This window comes from Papio anubis, chromosome 12 (genome assembly GCF_008728515.1).
Source record: "Papio anubis isolate 15944 chromosome 12, Panubis1.0, whole genome shotgun sequence".
In the NCBI taxonomy this organism is placed as follows: domain Eukaryota; kingdom Metazoa; phylum Chordata; class Mammalia; order Primates; family Cercopithecidae; genus Papio; species Papio anubis.
The window spans coordinates 11,672,703-11,689,428 of NC_044987.1; the positions used below are offsets into that span (position 1 = coordinate 11,672,703).

Here is a 16,726-nt window from a genome sequence, read left to right on the forward strand (position 1 = left end):
TTTTGTCATAAAACTGAGTTTCCTTCAAGTGTTCCTTCTTATGTGTTTGGTCTACTTAGTTTCTGGAAGTCTTAGTAAAGCCAAACTTCTATTAAGGAGATATTAATAGACCTTTCTATCCAAAGAAGACTTGTTACAGCTTGAGACCAAAGACATCACTGTAGTTTACATACACTTGAGCTCCCATCATTATACCAGATATTCTTGTTCCTAGGATCTAGAAAGCATTTGAGGTTGAATTTTTTTCCTTTCTATAGCAATCTAGATGCTGAAAAACGCAGTCTTTTTCTCAGTGATGTCAGTTATGAAAGGCATTACAATAAAAATGAGATCACTAAATAGGATTTCTAAACCTGCCTTTATAACAGTTTTGCATTTTAGTAAGAGATTGTTGATAGCTGAAATACAAATGGATTGTACGCTTTCAGTCCTGCAAGAGGGAAAAAAAACCTCTAAAATGTAGAAAGGAAAAGTCTAGACTTCTCAGTGCATGTAGGTGAAGGTTACAGATATTTCTAATTATAGGTTTGTTGCCTTGAAACACTTCATGAAAAAATAAGGGATTAGAGAAAAAAGAAAAAGTACCACCATAGAAACTCAATCAAGTGGATTGAGGTCTTCAAGGTCTGAGGAAGAAAGGCAATAAATAGAAAATATGATGGTCTGTGAAAGAGAACATGAAGTACAAATTCCTGCAGGCACCAAAGGATCTCTTGTTCCTCGTGCAAAGGGTCCCGTGTCCTTACAGGGACTGGATAGATCAATTGAGGCAGAGACTTGTACTGCAAAGCTCTGTGTACTTATTTCATTCACATCATGACTGATGGTTGATGCCATCTGAGAGGGAGAACATTCTGTATTCCATGAAATCATTTTTCTTCAATAGAGGAACTTATATACTACAATCCTTACGGAAAGTGTAGGGGAATGAAGTTGAGAGAAACAATGATTATGTGTCTTTTCTTTGACATATAAGCAGCAAGAAGACAACGACTGCCTTAAAGTTTATTTAATGATACAAAATAAAATTGATGATGAAGCTTGCTCATTTAAGAAATCACATGATTATTCAATTTTTATGTGTGACAAATTTAAAATACTGTTCTTGGAAGAAAAGACGTGGAGACAATCACTTCAGGAAAAATAAAGGTTAACTTTACAGCATCGTGTGTGTGCGTGTGTGTGTGTGTGTGTGTGACTATTGCATTGCTATTTGTGAATGATGGGTAGCTACAGGAATGGAAGTAGTTAAAACATCTCCTGTGTTCCAAAAAACATGGGCAGGTTTTTCTTAAGTTACAAGAAAACAGGTTGGGTGTGTTGGCTCTGCCTGTAATCCCAGCACTTTGGGCTTAGTTGGCAGGATAGCTTGAGCCCAGGAGTTTATGACCATCCTGGGCAAGACAGCAAGACCCTGTTGCTAATCAAAAAAAAAAAAAAAAAAAAAACCAGAGCGGTAATAAAAGTTTCCTTTTAATTCTGATTGAAAAAATAAATGCCTTGTTGAGAATTTCTTACCTTCTGCCGAGGGATAGCAGATTTATTTTGAGCTTTTTCTGTTTGTGGTTTTGATAGAACGGATAGTGTCTTCATGTTGTACTCCTTGACTTGTTTTGCATATTCCTTTTGGTGTATTAATTTTTGCATCTGTTCAGAGAAACAAAGTTATGATGAATCCAGGTGCTGCTACTTCTCTCTGCTCTCTATTTAAAGCGATGCCCTGGTTTCGGTATACTGGGCATATCTTATCAGCTGTACAGGAGAAATGGGATCACCTAGAGTAAGGTGGCAGCAGTGAAATGGTTAAGTTAATTGTTTCTCCTTGAAATAGTCTCTCTGTGAGGAGGCACCTCACTGCAATAGCACGCCCAGTATGCCCTTAACAGGGGCTAAATCACATTCAGAACCTTCTTTGTTGCATTTACCCAATTTATTTTCATTTTTGCTTCCAACTTTGAACTATACTCTCTTTTTATGCCTTGAGTGCAACTGCAGTTAAAACACATTAAATGAAGATCTCCTTTCACTAGAGGAAAGAGAATAAAGTGGATGCACTTTTCAGGGGTTGGGAAACTCTTCCTCTAAGTGTCTTCTCTGTAGCCACTCTTCACGATTATCAAGATAACTAGTGGGAAAGACCAACGACCACATAACATACACATTTATTTTCATGTGCACGGGTCCCACTGTGCCGTGCAGGCCTTCAAAACTAACCGAAAGATACATACATATAACAACATGGGCTACATATTTTTATTTTAAGGCAAGAGGCGTGTCCGGGTCTCTATACCAATGTTATTTCGGAAGGGTCTCTATTCAGAGTGAGACATTTGAATTAGGGCTTAATTCTGGGGGTGCGTCTTCATAAAGTTTCCTAACAGACAGATGGGCTGAGTCAGGTCTGGAAACACTGTATGTGCATCTCACTCACTTTGTCTCTGATGGACTCAAAGTCAGGTCCGAGGCCTCCAAGCTTCACGTCTCTTTTCTGATAACCTTTCAGCTTGCTGTTCTAAAAATACAACCACAGAAACAGTTTCTTTTAAGGACTTGTGTGTCCCCCTACTCCTACCACTCCGAAAGGTGTCATAGCCACATCAAGTAAGAAGGAAAATAATGAAAGCCTGTGTGCACTGTCAGAGAATGGCTGCATTTCCAGACAATTCTTCCATTTTAGTGGTAGTTATTGGTAATAGTCTCTTTGGTAATTTGTAGCTGGTTAGCTAACATATTTTCACTTTTCCACTTCTGCAATAAAGAAACTTGAAATTCTGAAATTACAAATAAAAGTTTTCAAGCTAGTGATGTCCTGTTTTCTTATGAATGTTTTTTATTTTAATTTTTTTGGAGATACCTGATTTTGCTATGTTGCCCAGGCTGGTCTTGAACTCCTGGGCTTGAACTCCTGAGCTTAAGTGATCCTCCCACCTCAGCCTCTTGAGTCGCTGGGATTACAGATGTGAGCCACTTCACCTGGCCCTTGCTATTAACGTTTTTAACACAACATATATGTTATTACTTTGCCACTGCTCCTATTACCATTTTGTCCAGTCTTAGACAGTTTGCTGAGCCAAATAACTTCCCTGGAAGAAAGCATCGAAACGCATCAGATAAACACAGTGCTTCAAAAAGAGAATACCCTGTCCAGTGATGTCACAGCATTATCTGTTAGAGACACTCCAGAAGAGAAGAAGGTACCAACCTTTCAAGTTTTGCTATTGATTATTGGGGGAAAAAGATAATTTTAAGGGAAAAACAATTATAATCCATTTATAATATTCAAAAGAAAAGTAAGCATTTGAGAGTCTTGGCAAGACTCACTAAGAAACTCATTTTGTTCAGTCAGTGTGATTTCAGATATGTTGAAGGGCACACAGAATTTAATATGATAACTCTTATTAGTATTGCCTATTTAAAAGGATGGACAGCAAGAAAGTGAGACAACTGACTGATTAGATCATGGCACCTGAGCACAATAATAGGCAGGAAAAAACCCTAATATTCTACTGCCTGTCTATCCCCTGATAGATTAAGATATCCCCCAAACCACTGCTTTCAAAATTAAAACTGAAGTTTAGGCTGGGCATGGTGACTCATGCCTGTAACACCAGCACTTTGGGAGGCTGAAGTGAGCAGATCACCTGAGGTTAGAAGTTCGAGACCAGCCTGGCCAGGGTGAAACCCTGTCCCTACTAAAAATACAAAAATTAGGCAGGTATGGTGGGAGGCACCTGTAATCCCAGCTACTTGGGGGACTGAGGCAGGAGAATCGCTTGAACCTGGGAGGCGGAGGTTGCAGTGAGCCGAGATTGCACCACTGCACTCCAGCCTGGGTTGACAGAGCGAGACTCTGTTTTAAGAAAAAAAAAAAAAAAAAAAAAAACACAAAAAAACACAAAAAATCCCCTGAAGTTTAGACTCACTACTTCCCCTTACAGGGAACTCACATCCTTTTGAAATTTCAGTTTGTTAATTAATTTGACTTCCTTTTTGGGAAGGATGGGAAAGACAATATAAAAGAGGTGGCTGGATGACAGTAGTTTCTTAAGGCACATGTAAGTTACTGCTTAAAATGGAGAAAAATCCGCCACATTGAAGAAGCAGCTGTCGTGTACTTAACTGTGGATGTTAGTCCCTGTCTATATGTTAATGACAAAGCACAGAATTTTATCAATTTTGAAATCTCCTGTTAATTATTCCATTTTAAAAATTTTATCTATTTATTTAGTTTGAGGCCAGGTTATGAGACTGTCTAATTTTTGTACTTTTGGTAGAGACAGGGTTTCACCACGTTGGCCAAGCTAGTTTCAAACTCCTGGCCTCAAGTGATCCAGCCACCTCGGCCTCCCAAAGTGCTGAGATTACAGGTCTGAGCCACCGCGACCAGCTGCGCTCCTGTTAATTATTAAGTCCTAAGATATACATCTAACTTGCCCTTTTCTAAGACAAAACTTAGCAGAGATAGTCCAGAGACTTAATATAGGACATTTTCTCATATTAGATATAATTATTGCATATAACTCTCCAATCTTAAAAATGAACTTGTATAAACACACTGTATCAACCACTACAAGAACATGTCCTGCTCACTGTGGTCTACTGAGTACCCAGAGTCATCCCAATTCACTTCTCCACTGCCACTTCCCACTGTCGATGTTCAAAAGACAAACATTCTCCAGCACTGACTCCTCAGCACTGAGCTCTTGCCCATGAAGTCTAAGCAAAAGTTCGTTGGGTACAGTGTATATTTTGGAAAGCTTTAAGGCTGTGGTAGCCCCTTCCCCTTCCTTTTTTCTTGGCTCAAATAAGGATGTGATTCCTGGAGCTGGAGCTGCAGCAGCAATTTTGTAGCCAGGGAAAAAAGAGAATCACAATACTGGTTCTGATGTTCTGAGCTGTGGAACCACCAGTGCTAGCAATCACCTACTTGTGGATTAATTTGTATGTAAGAAGAATGAACTCATATTTCAGAAATCACTGTAAATGGTAATTGTGTTACTTGCCCACTGAAGGCAATATTCCTAACATCTCAGCACTTTCATGTTGCATTAATAATTTAAAAGGGCCAAAATGATGCGCTATATGGGCAACACTTCTACACTGCAAGGATTCCAAGTTCTGTAAATAGAATTTGCCCCATTAGAATGTTAAACATTTATAGTCAATACTCTAATTCTAATTTTAAAAAGTGAAACAAGATTCTTAAAGAAGGCTTTGGACTAAAATCATTAAAAAATTAGTAACATTAAAGTATGCAGAAGACACATTGTTCATTGAAGGGTATTTCAAAGTCATACATCTCCTTTCAGAAAACAGAAGTCACCACTCAGCACAACCACAAGAGCTGCTGCCTCTCCATTATATCTGTCTGTTCATACTTTTATACAATTGTCCATTCACTATGAATTCTTATTTTTTTCATTTCATTTTTTTTTCTTTTTTCTTTCTTTCTTTTTTTTTTTTGAGATGGAGTGTCACTCTGTCATCCAGGCTAGAGTACAATGGTGCGATCTCGGCTCACTGCAACCTCCACCTCCCGGTTTCAAGCGATTCTCCTGCCTCAGCCTCCCAAGTAGTTGGGATTACAGGCGCCCGCCACCATGTCTGGCTAATTTTTGTATTTTTAGTAGAGGCAGGGTTTCACCATGTTGGCCAGGCTGGTCTCGAACTCCTGACCTCAGGTGATCTGCCAGCCTGGGCCTCTCAAAGTACTGGGATTACAGCGGTGAGCCACCACGCCCAGCCCAAATTCTTATTTTTTCTAAGCATTTTAGTACTACAGTACATTTTTCTGTCAGTATATATATTTTTTAATGTGAGTTTTATGCATAACATTCTATCATCTAGTTTTGTGGGACTGTTTATTCCTCTAAATGTGGAACATTTAAGCTGTCCTAGGTTAAGCATTGTTTTTCTGGGCTACTTGATTATTTCTTTGAGATAAGTTAATAGCAGTAGAATTATTGAAATAAAATGAATATGTTTAAGGCCATCAATTAATTAGCAATGGAGCCATAAGATCGCTCTTTTCGTCCAAACCTTGATTATACTGGGTATTATCACATTTTAAAACCTTTACCAATTTTCAGTGGGTGAATGAACTCAGACAACTTATATTTCACAATTGAAAATTTGTTCCTTTTCTCACATATGCCACCTGTATGGTGGTTTTGCAGTCACTGAATTACTATCTATTTGCCAAAGTAAACCAATAATTAAAAGGAAGGAAAAAACGCCTGCTCATGTCCAAGTCGTAAATCCAATTTGTCCAAAGGTGATGAGAAAGAAATGATCAGTGCTCACAAATCACATCCTAAGTCTGAAGCAGCTTAACTTCTAATCATTCCACTGACTTACAAAAGACACATTGTGAAGCATGAATAATTGCCCAGTGCTCTCCAGCCACAGTTCTTACTATCACCTACAATAAACATGTTGGCTATCACAGAATAACAGAGCCAGGGTCTAGTACTACACCTCGATATGAAGGGCCAGAGTGTGGCCCAAAGGGTGATCTCCAAGTGCTGCTGATCCCTTTACAGGATGGATGAAGTGCTTATAGCAAAGGGACTTTTCTCAAGGGATGGTGATGGCTCCTAACGGAGTTTGTTCTGGGTGACTGGCAATGAAAAATCTTGGATTTACTTAAGGTTGGCGCAAGTAATCTTGATTTGTTCTCAGAGGTGCAATTTTGTTTGATCTCTCTCCATCAAAAGTCTTTTTAGCAGCTTATAGAGATATAATTCACATACCACAAAATTTACCCACTTGAAGTTGTACAATACAATGGTTTTCAGTATATTCACCAAGTTGTGTAAACATCACCACATTCCAATGTTAGAACATTTTCATCACCCTGAAAAGAAATCCTGTCCCCATTAGCAGTCACTCCCTTTGCCCCCTCCACCTCCAGCCCTAGGCAACCACTAATCTACTTTCTGGCTCCTCAAAAGTCTTTTATAGTAAAAATAATCCCCCAGAACTCACTTTGATTTATCTCTCCATGGCTGTTACAAGACTAAAAGGTCATAGTAGCACAATATTAAAAAAAAAAAAAAAAAAAAAAAAGTAAATCAACAATGATAGTCTTGTTAAGTCTCCAAACACAAGGGGAACAAATTGGAAAATGCAGGCATGCTCTCAACCAATCCCTGATGAGATCTGCTGCTGGTCTTTGCATAAGACGTACACGAGCTGGCATCGACCGAGCCTGGCACCATCTGAGGATTGTTAAGGCCAGACCAGCCCCTCTGCACTGGTGTTCACACTTGATCGCTTTAGTGGACGATGGCATAGGACTTTCCTGATGCAAGGTTTGTACCAGGAATTAACCACAGTTCTTCTCAAGACAGCAGAGTTTTTAGTTGCAAACTTGGGACACAGTGTGCCCTGACTGGAAATGACATTGACTGTTCCTGTCAGGACGTGTTTCAGCTCTGAAAGGTGGTACCCTGCTGGGGGCCACTGCAGAGCTATTCTCCAGAAAATTCCTCAGATGGGTAAGTGTGAGAAAGTTACTGAAAAACGCGACAAAAAACAATGCCTCAAATACTGTGGAACAGCAAGTGAAGGAAATTTGCTCTGCAGTTGCTAAACTTAATCCAAATAAACCCCTTCTTAGAAGCAGTCAAGCAGCAATGCCCAGATTGTCTGTGACACCAACACATGAGTTAATTACTTCAGCTCAGCAGAGTTAGCTATCAGCAAACTCCTGAAGCAGTCATTTCGTAGTGGGTTGCGACAGATATTTTTATGCCGTTTGTCATCCGTTGATCCCTGACTGCCTGATGTCTAGATTTCATGGCATGGACAATGCCTGGCATTCAGAACTCAGTTACAACAGAACTGTCAGGAGAAGAGGAAAGGTGCTTGGGCCTATTATCTTTACAAATCCTCAAAGTTTTAATGTGATTCAGGGCAATTCCCTTGGAAACCAAAAGATCTGATGTGACCAGCAAATGGCCATGACCTGGATAATGATCCCCTCTGTCTGGTGCCTCGACTACCTGCTGTCCTATACAAATAGCTCATTTCTAAGTCATTTTAGCTTCTGGAATATCTTAAAGGACAAAGAGCACTTCTGTGAATTTGTCAGATGTAAGCTGAAGGTGCTGGATTGAGAAAATGGATATATAGATTGTAACATTCCTGATAGAAAGCAGGAAGGGGGATGTTCCCAGTTGGAAAGATGGCTGGGAAGGCAGCAACTGCAAATTTTCCTTCCTCTCCCCTGACCTCCCAAGCGCTTAGATTTCTGGTGACACACACTGTCGTCAGAGAACTTTCCTCTATTTTTCTCAGTGAAACATAAATTCAATCAACTAAAAGAAGGGGAAAGGGAAAGGAAACTAACATTTAGTTGATGTCTCTTCTTTGCTAGGGACTAAGCTATGGTTTTAATACATTATTTCACTTAATATCACACCAAATCTACAAAAAGAAAGAATAATTCTGCAGATGAAGAAAAGAGGGCTCAGGTGCATTAATAACTCGTTCAAGTCATAAGAGATATTGGGAACAGAGATGAGAACCTAGGAATGAATGGGTCCATGGCTTCCTCTAAATCTTGCCAAGTGAGAATTGAGTTCAAAAGCTTGCATTTTCAGCAACAACCCATCATTGGCAAGAACCCTAACCTAGAAGATTCCCTTGTGAGCTAGTGTGTTTGAGCTAAATTTAGGCCCTGGTAATCTATATGACCTGCAGTGAACAGGCAGTCCTCACCTCAAAAATGTGTTCTGAATACATGTCCCTACAGAAATAATATGGATGATGTGCAGCTTCCTAGTCAAGTCTTCAAAACCTACTTTAGTCACAAAACTCTTGAAAACAGTACTAATAATACCTGACAGCCTAACTACCATGTAATGATGTTTCTGTGGAAAAAGAAGTTACCTGTGATTAAAAAAACACATTTGTGGCTGGGCGCAGTGGCTCACACCTATAATTCCAGCAATTTGGGAGGCCAAGGCAGGTGGATCATCTGAGGTCAGGAGTTCGAGACCAGCCTGGCCAACATGGTGAAACCCCATCTCTACTAAAAATACAAAAATCAGCCGGGTGTGGTGGCACGTGCCTGTAATCTCAGCTACTCAGGAGGCTGAAGCAGGAGAATCACTTGAACTCAGGAGGTGGAGGTTGCAGTGAGCTGAGATTGCTTCACTGCATTCCAGCCTGGGTGATGAAACGAGATTCTATATCAAAAAAAGAAAAGAAACAAGAAACACCTTTCTCCTTATTTACAGCAGAACCGGGGATTCTCCCAGCTCCAAGTCACTAGTTGTGGATTCCACAATGTGGGCATGGATAGGGTCCTGTCCCCAGTAGAGGGGAAGACATGAGAGGGTGAAGTTGGAATGAGGAGTTCAAAGAGCCCCCAGGAGCGGGTATGTGAAGGAGCTGGGGTAAGAACTCTAGGGTTGTGAGCTGAAGACCCACGGTACACAGACGGGCTCAAGATGGGAGCTGCAGGATTGGGCTGGGGTCATATCTCAGCCCCAAGACATCCTCCTTTTCTTCTCGTTAGTACCTCTCGCTGCCTGTTCCAGGCCAGCTTCCCCTTCTCTTTGAGGCCACCCCTTATCTTTTTCTCTAAAGACTCCACTTGAGGATCCACAGACTTCCTAATCCCGTCACTTTCTGGGATGTCTTACATCTGTCCTGCACACCATAGCCAGAGCTGCCTTTCTAAAATACAAATCCAACCATGTTTAAAAGTCCTCCATGATCCCCCCTGGCCTACAGAATAAAGTACTTCTTTGAATGGAAAATGAGATCCTCTAAGACCTGGCCCCTATCCACCACTCCGCTCCCATCTTTCAACACTCCTTGCCTCCCAGGTTTAGTCACAAGAACCTGAAATGCTCTCATCCCCAGCATGCACCATGTTACAGCTTCAGCACCTCTGTTTGTGCTGGTACTCCCGCCTGAATTGCTCTTGCAGTCTTTTTTTTTTTTTGAGATGGAGTCTCGCTCTGTTACCCAGGCTGGAGTGCAGTGGCGCGATCTTGGCTCACTGCAAGCTCCACCTCCCGGGTTCAAGCAATTCTCCTGCCTCAGCCTCCCGAGTAGCTGGGACTACAGGCACCTGCCACCACGCCCGGTTAATTTTTGTATTTTTAGTAGGGATGGGGTTTCACCATATTGGTGAGGCTGGTCTCGAACTCCTGACCTTGTGATCCACCTGCCTCAGCCTCCCAAAGTGCTGGGATTACAGGTGTGAGCCATCGCGCCCCGTCTGCTCTTGTAGTCTTCTTTGCCAATTCTTCACCACCCTCTAAGACTTAGTTCTGAATTATCTTCTGACGCTTTGCCTGACCCCCGGGTCAGGATATCAGTTTTCCTTTATGTTCCTCTGTGCTCCCCATGCGTGCCTACATTATTATTACCACTTTTATTATTAATTAATATCATTATTTGTTTTTTGCTTGCAACATTATACTGCAACATAATAAGCATTTACATGTCTGCCTTCCCAAGTTCCATGCAACTGGGAGCTTCTTCTGAGGAAGGGTCATGGCTCATCTTTACATCCCAGCACCTTACAAGTTCCTAGTAGAAATCATTATTATTATTATTATTGAGACAGAGTTTCACTCTTGTTACCCAGACTGGAGTGAAATGCTGCAATCTCGGCTCACTGCAACCTCCATCTCCCAGGTTCAAGTGATTCTCCTGCCTCAGCCTCCCCAGTAGCTGAGATTACAGGCGCCCACTACCATGCCCGGCTAATTTTTGTATTTTAGTAGACATGGAGTTTCACCATGTTGTCCAAGCTGGTCTTGAACTCCTGACCTCAGGTGATCCACCCACCTCGGCCTCCCAAAGTGCTGGGATTACAGGCGTTAGCCACCGCACCCAGACTAGAAATTATTTAATAACAAACTGAATTCAACTTAGAAATCATTTGCTTAATTCCTCTCAAGTTGTCTAGAGTGGAGGCCCTTCTGGACTGAGGCACTCATTTCCCCAGATGCTGGGAGTGCTGTCCACTGATGGCTCACAGCTGAGTTCCTCCCTAAAAACTGCCTCAGTCACGTGGAGCTGCTGTGCCCGAAGTCACCACCCTTCCCCAGGGCAGTCACTATCCAATGGCAGGTCGGTATGGGAGAACAAAAGCCTGGGCCCCTTGCCTTTGAAGGGCCATCCCAACTTTAGAACCCTCAGAACCGTGGCTAAGGCTACTGCTGTGTCTGCATCACAGCCCATCTCTGCTCAGCCCCGCTTCCCTCACTCCCTTAAAGGGGAGGTTCCCAAGGTTGCTCCACTATAGACCTCCTGCATGCAAATCTCCATTTCAGTCTGTTCCCTGAAAACCCAACTCACCACAGGCTTATTGCTTTCAACCAGGCCTTTCCCTGTTGCCTGTAAAACAGAATGCATTTTCTAGCTTTTTCCTTATTGTTTGACACTGGAAGCAAGTGACCTTTCCTGAGGGCTTTTTATTGCCAGTGACAGAAGAGAAATACACAGGACATAAAGAGTCTCCTTCCTACGCTCCTTCATTTCTTACTGAAAACATTCTACTTTGGGCCTCCAATTTTACTTGTTAAATCATGTAGGCCCTAAGAGAAAAGATTTAAGTGCACCAAGATGCTAGTAATGGTGAATTGATTTGAGACAAAGAACTCAGTAAAGGTCAGCTAACGTTTGAGAGGAAAGTTCAATCACTGGCCAGCCCACGTATTTTACTGCAGAAGTTGGGGTAAGATTAGAGCCAAGATAAGTTCTCATGGTGGCGGATGGTGGGAAAAATGCAATGGCAACAAGCGCTTTCACTCACTCAACCCCACTTTCTCTGCTTTTTAAGATATGAGAATGAGCTGGGAAGAAATGATTTAAGAACCGTGAAGACTCAGGTTAGCATGGGGCTTGGGGTGGAGTATGGAAGCTTTTCTGAGGAAGGGATGTTTCAGCTGGGGATGAGAGGAGGAGTTTTGCCACTCTGCAAGTGGAGACCTCTCGCCAAGATGACTTGAACAGGAGGGAGAAATGGGCATCCCTGGCAGCAACAACTTCTAGAAAGAAGGGGAGGGAAACCCCAGGGAGTAGCAGGGGCAGGAGTAAGAAACTCCTTAGGACTCTGGGCCAGCCAGTGTGGCAGCAACTCAGTAATGACCATCCCTGTTCCAGGGCTATAATTAAATAAAGGTCCATCTGTATTCTCAAAATTGAAGGGTTACTTGGTAAAATGGTGCTTTTATTACCTTACTGCTGCTTCTTTTCTTATGCTTTTTTCCCTTTTCCAGTTGAAACAGATAGCCTTCAGAATTGCTACGGCTAATATTCACTTGGTTTCTTTGGCTTCTCTCTGAACTGAGTTGGGATTCACTTTCTACCCTTGACAGTATAGGTGGAAGCGTGATGCTGGATAAGGCCCCTTCACTGGGCTGCACGTCGGTCAGCTGCACCAAGGCTTGCTGATGCTGCTCCATTATCTGGGTGAGCCATGAATCTGGAGAAGCTCTAACGGGCTGGCTGTCAGAAGAAGAATGGAATTTCCTTAATGAAAAAAAAAAGCACAAATCTATTAATAAAATCTGGATACATAAGACCTCTAGCATAAAAGTCTTTCTGAACCATTAACTTGACGTATTTATCACTCCCAAATCAAATTAATGGCATTTAGCTTAATCTTTTCATGACTACATTAATTTCTTACTTATCTTAAACTCCTCCTCTTTTTCCTTTAGGACGGTCTACATTTTATTTAGAACTTTTGTTTAGTGCATTCAGAATAGAAAAACACCATTTTGAAAACTCAAAGACCTTCCCACTGCAAAATACCTAGAAATGTTGCATTACATTAAACATCCTTTAAATACATAGTTGAATTGGTAACATAAATAGAAATCTCCGAAGACCAAAATGAACAAAAGGAATAAAAACCAAAGCAGATTTTAGATTAGCTGAAGTTATAGCTTTCTTTACAAGAGTTTTGGGTCTCTAGGTGTGAGTTTTAATAGTTAACGCCGATATAGGATATGCAAGATCTTGGTGCTGTGTGAGGCAGGGAATCAGAGCTAAGATCGTTGTAAGAAGACTATAACTTGAGGTGCTACATCCTCATCCTCAGTTAAAAGCCACATTAATTAAAAACCCATTCACCAGCCGTGAGAAACAATAAGCAAGTCTGTCTGTCTTGGTCTCTGGGCTCTGAATAGAAAAACAGAACAAACCCCACTCCCCACAAAAACCCAACAGCAACAACAAGCTCTTGTGAGTATCTATAGGACAATATTTGGATTTCAAATTTACCTTACCCACATAATCATGGAAATCCAACACGAAGAAACTAACATAAAAATGATTGGATGAGGGATACTTCTGTAGTATCTGGCAGAAGCAAATATAAAACTTCTCTGGATAAATACACTCCCACCCAAGCCTGCCTAGGTTTCCACAGGAAAGGTGGCTAAATGTGAGTTCACAATCCAAGGTCCTTGCCCAGAAGAGGAAATAATCTGTCAAGTATGAGAATCAGCAGACACACATGCACACACATCCAAATAGCAATAGTAGACTTCCAAGAACTTCACATAGAGAGATCCTAGATAACATTCATAAGGTTGTTTAAGATGAGTAAAGACACGAGAAAAGAAGTTAAGAACCCAAGAGACATATTTTAAAATCCTGTATTTTGGAAAAAGAACAGAGAGGTTCAATCAGAACCAAATAGAAATTCTAGACATGGAAAATATCATCATTGAAATTTAAAACTCAATGGATACATTAAAAAGCACATCTTGGACACAGGTAAAGAGAGATTTATTATGCTGGAAAGCTTATTTAAATACATTTTTCTTTTTTTTTTTTTTTTTTTTTTTTGAGACGGGGTCTGGCTCTGTTACCCGGAGCTTGCAGTGAGCTGAGATCCGGCCACTGCACTCCAGCCCGGGTGACAGAGCCATTCTCCTGCCTCAGCCTCCCGAGCAGCTGGGACTACAGGCGCCCGCCGCCTCGCCCGGCTAGTTTTTTGTATTTTTTTAGTAGAGACGGGGTTTCACCGTGTTCGCCAGGATGGTCTCGATCTCCTGACCTCGTGATCCGCCCGTCTCGGCCTCCCAAAGTGCTGGGATTACAGGCTTGAGCCACCGCGCCCGGCCTAAATACATTTTTCAAAAAGAAGCACTGAGAGATAAAAGGTATAAACTAAAAACAGTTTAAAAGGCATGAAGTCTAGAATAGACAATCTAATATACAGCTATTTGGGGTTCCTACAGGAGAAAATAGAGTAAATTTGAGACACATAATATTCAAAGGGGGCCGGGCGTGGTGGCTCACGCCTGTAATCCCAGCACTTTGGGAGGCCGAGGCGGGTGGATCATGAGGTCAAGAGATCGAGACCATCCTGGCCAACATGATGAAACCCAGTCTCTACTAAAAACACAAAAATTAGCTTGGCATGGTGGTGCGTGCCTGTAGTCCCAGCTACACGGGAGGCTGAGGCAGGAGAATCGTTTGAACTCGGTAGGCAGAGGTTGCAGTGAGCTGAGATCGCGCCACTGCACTCCAGCCTGGCGACAGAGTGAGACTCTTGTCTCGGAAAAAAAGAAAGAAGAACCAGTCAGATCTCCAGATCACCATCTCCATTTTGTGCACCTAGGCAACTGTCCGTTCCCTCTCTCCACAGCTCACTGGAGGTTTTCATTCTGAAGAAGCCAACGAGTCTCCTGCCTGTGAAGCACCAAGCACAGATAATAAATCTGAGCACCAAGATAAAAGACCTAAAACTTACAGGAGGGGCTTCCTATCAGATGGCCTCTACAGATCATTCTATAGGTACTCAAAGTCAACAAGCACTGTCACTCAGAGCTTCCAATAAGCCTTCTAGTCCCTCATACTTGATCATGAGAAGACGATCAAGCATTGCCAGACATCTGACACAAGCCGTAAGGTGGAAGGCAGCAAAATAGGAGAAGAGAGACAAACATCACTGACAAAGACCTAGAGGACAGAGAAACAAAGCAGGGAATTAAAAACACTGAAAAATTCAGTCACAAGGGCCCTTACAGCCTATTTTGCCTTGTTGAAAATCTAAGAAGATGTTGAGAAAAAAGGATGTTGCATCCACGAACAAAAACATGAGGCTATAAAAAGAGGAACACTCAGAAACCAATAACAGAAACAACAACAAAAAAATCCTGTCGGAAATTAACAAACATGATAGCAGTAGAAAGACTGGAAGCTAGGACTGAGAAACCCTCCCAGACAGTAGAACAAAATTACAAAGAAATGGAGAAGGAAAGAGAAAACAAAATCATAATAACAGTCCTGGAAAAACACATCTGAATCATAGGAGTTTCTAGAAAGAGCAAACAGAAAATGGTTGAATGGAACTACCCATAAGATGACTCAAGAAATTTTCCCAGAACTGAAGGTCATGTGTTTTCAGGTTTAAAAGCCCCAGCTTAATCTATGAAAATAGACCTATACGAAGGCACATTATTATGAAATTTCACTTCAGTAGAGAAAAGAAAAGATCCTAAAGCTTCCAGAAAACAAAACAAAACAAAACAAGTTATATATAAAGGATCAAGAATAAGGTGGCTTCAGATTTCTCAACAGCAACACTGGATGCAAGAAGGCAATTCTGAGGGACAATGATTTTCTTTCTTTCTTTCTTTCTTTCTTTTTTTTTTTTTCTTTTGAGACGGAGTCTTGCTCTGTCACCCAGGCTGGAGTGGGCGACATCATAATCTTGGCTCATCACAACCTCCACCTCCCAGGTTCATGCCATTCTCCTGCCTCAGCCTCCCGAGTAGCTGGGATTACAGGTGCCTGCCACCATGGCTGGTTAATTTTTTGTATTTTTAGTAGAGACGGGGTTTCACTGTTTTGGCCAGGCTGGTCTCAAACTCCTGACCTTGTGATCCACCCGCCTTGGCCTCCCAAAGTGCTGTGATGATAGGCGTGAGCCACCGTGCCTGGCCAATTTTCAATCAAGAATTCTACAATCCTCTGCCAAGCTACCAATCAGGGGTGAGGGCACAAGAAAGATAATTTCAGCAAGATCTCAAAACATTTACTTCTCAAGCAGTGGAGGATGTTCTCTACCAAAATTAGACAGCAAACTAAGAAAGAGAACGGGGATGTAAAAAAACAGGAAGGGTGACGAAGGAGAAGAGTGAAGAGAGTCTCCATGAGGACATGGAGATTCTCAAGGGTAATATGAGCACAACAACAGCGGACTGTAGTCAGAAAACAAGTGTGGCACAAGACACTGGCACGCTGAGAACTGACCATCACCCTGTCCCCTGTCCTTAGACCACATTTTCAATCTGAAAAAAATCACTGGAAGGGGTGCTCAAACAAACTAAGGAAAATGTGAGATATTGAAAAGAGAATCCTATCAGAAGAAAGGCAAAGGGAATCCTCAGCAGGACAGCTGCGTAGCAAGTCTAGAATGAGAAAGAAAGTAGTCTAGAAAGTCGAGCTCCAAGAAAGAGACAAGAATTGAGAAATTGCCAGATGTAGTTGTCCTTATGGAAACTTACACTAAGAGGCTACTCAAAAGTGTAGGATCAATTAGCTATATGTACGGAGAAAATTAAGCAGAAGCAGCCCAGGAGGTTGAGGTTGCCAAAAAGATTAAAAAAAAAAAGAAATGAAAAGAGGGACATGATTATAGATATAATAAAAGTGGAATAATATTAAAGTTATTTAAATACTACAAAAAGTTTTATGACAGTACATTTTAACACTTAGCATAAAAGGAAAATATTTC

The 16,726-nt window shown here is 41.6% G+C and overlaps 1 protein-coding gene across 9 annotated transcripts in view; it reads right to left on the bottom strand.

Annotated features, from left to right (window-relative positions):
* Positions 1 to 16,726, bottom strand: part of JHY (junctional cadherin complex regulator) — a 90,146-nt gene that overhangs the window by 19,578 nt on the left and 53,842 nt on the right. For 7 of the 9 annotated variants that reach the window (XR_001895227.3, XR_001895228.3, XR_001895229.3 and 4 more), the window contains exons 6-8: positions 12,207 to 12,501; positions 2,432 to 2,512; positions 1,519 to 1,647 (exon numbers count right to left, since the gene is read on the bottom strand). Coding sequence is in view for 6 of the 9 variants with exons in the window: in XM_017949021.3 (XP_017804510.2) it covers positions 1,519 to 1,647; positions 2,432 to 2,512; positions 12,207 to 12,501 (505 nt within the window). In the remaining 3 variants the exon portion in view is untranslated. The remainder of the gene's footprint in view (positions 1 to 1,518; positions 1,648 to 2,431; positions 2,513 to 12,206; positions 12,502 to 16,726) is intronic. The other 2 variants (XM_017949020.3, XM_031652855.1) reach the window with 2 other exon arrangements.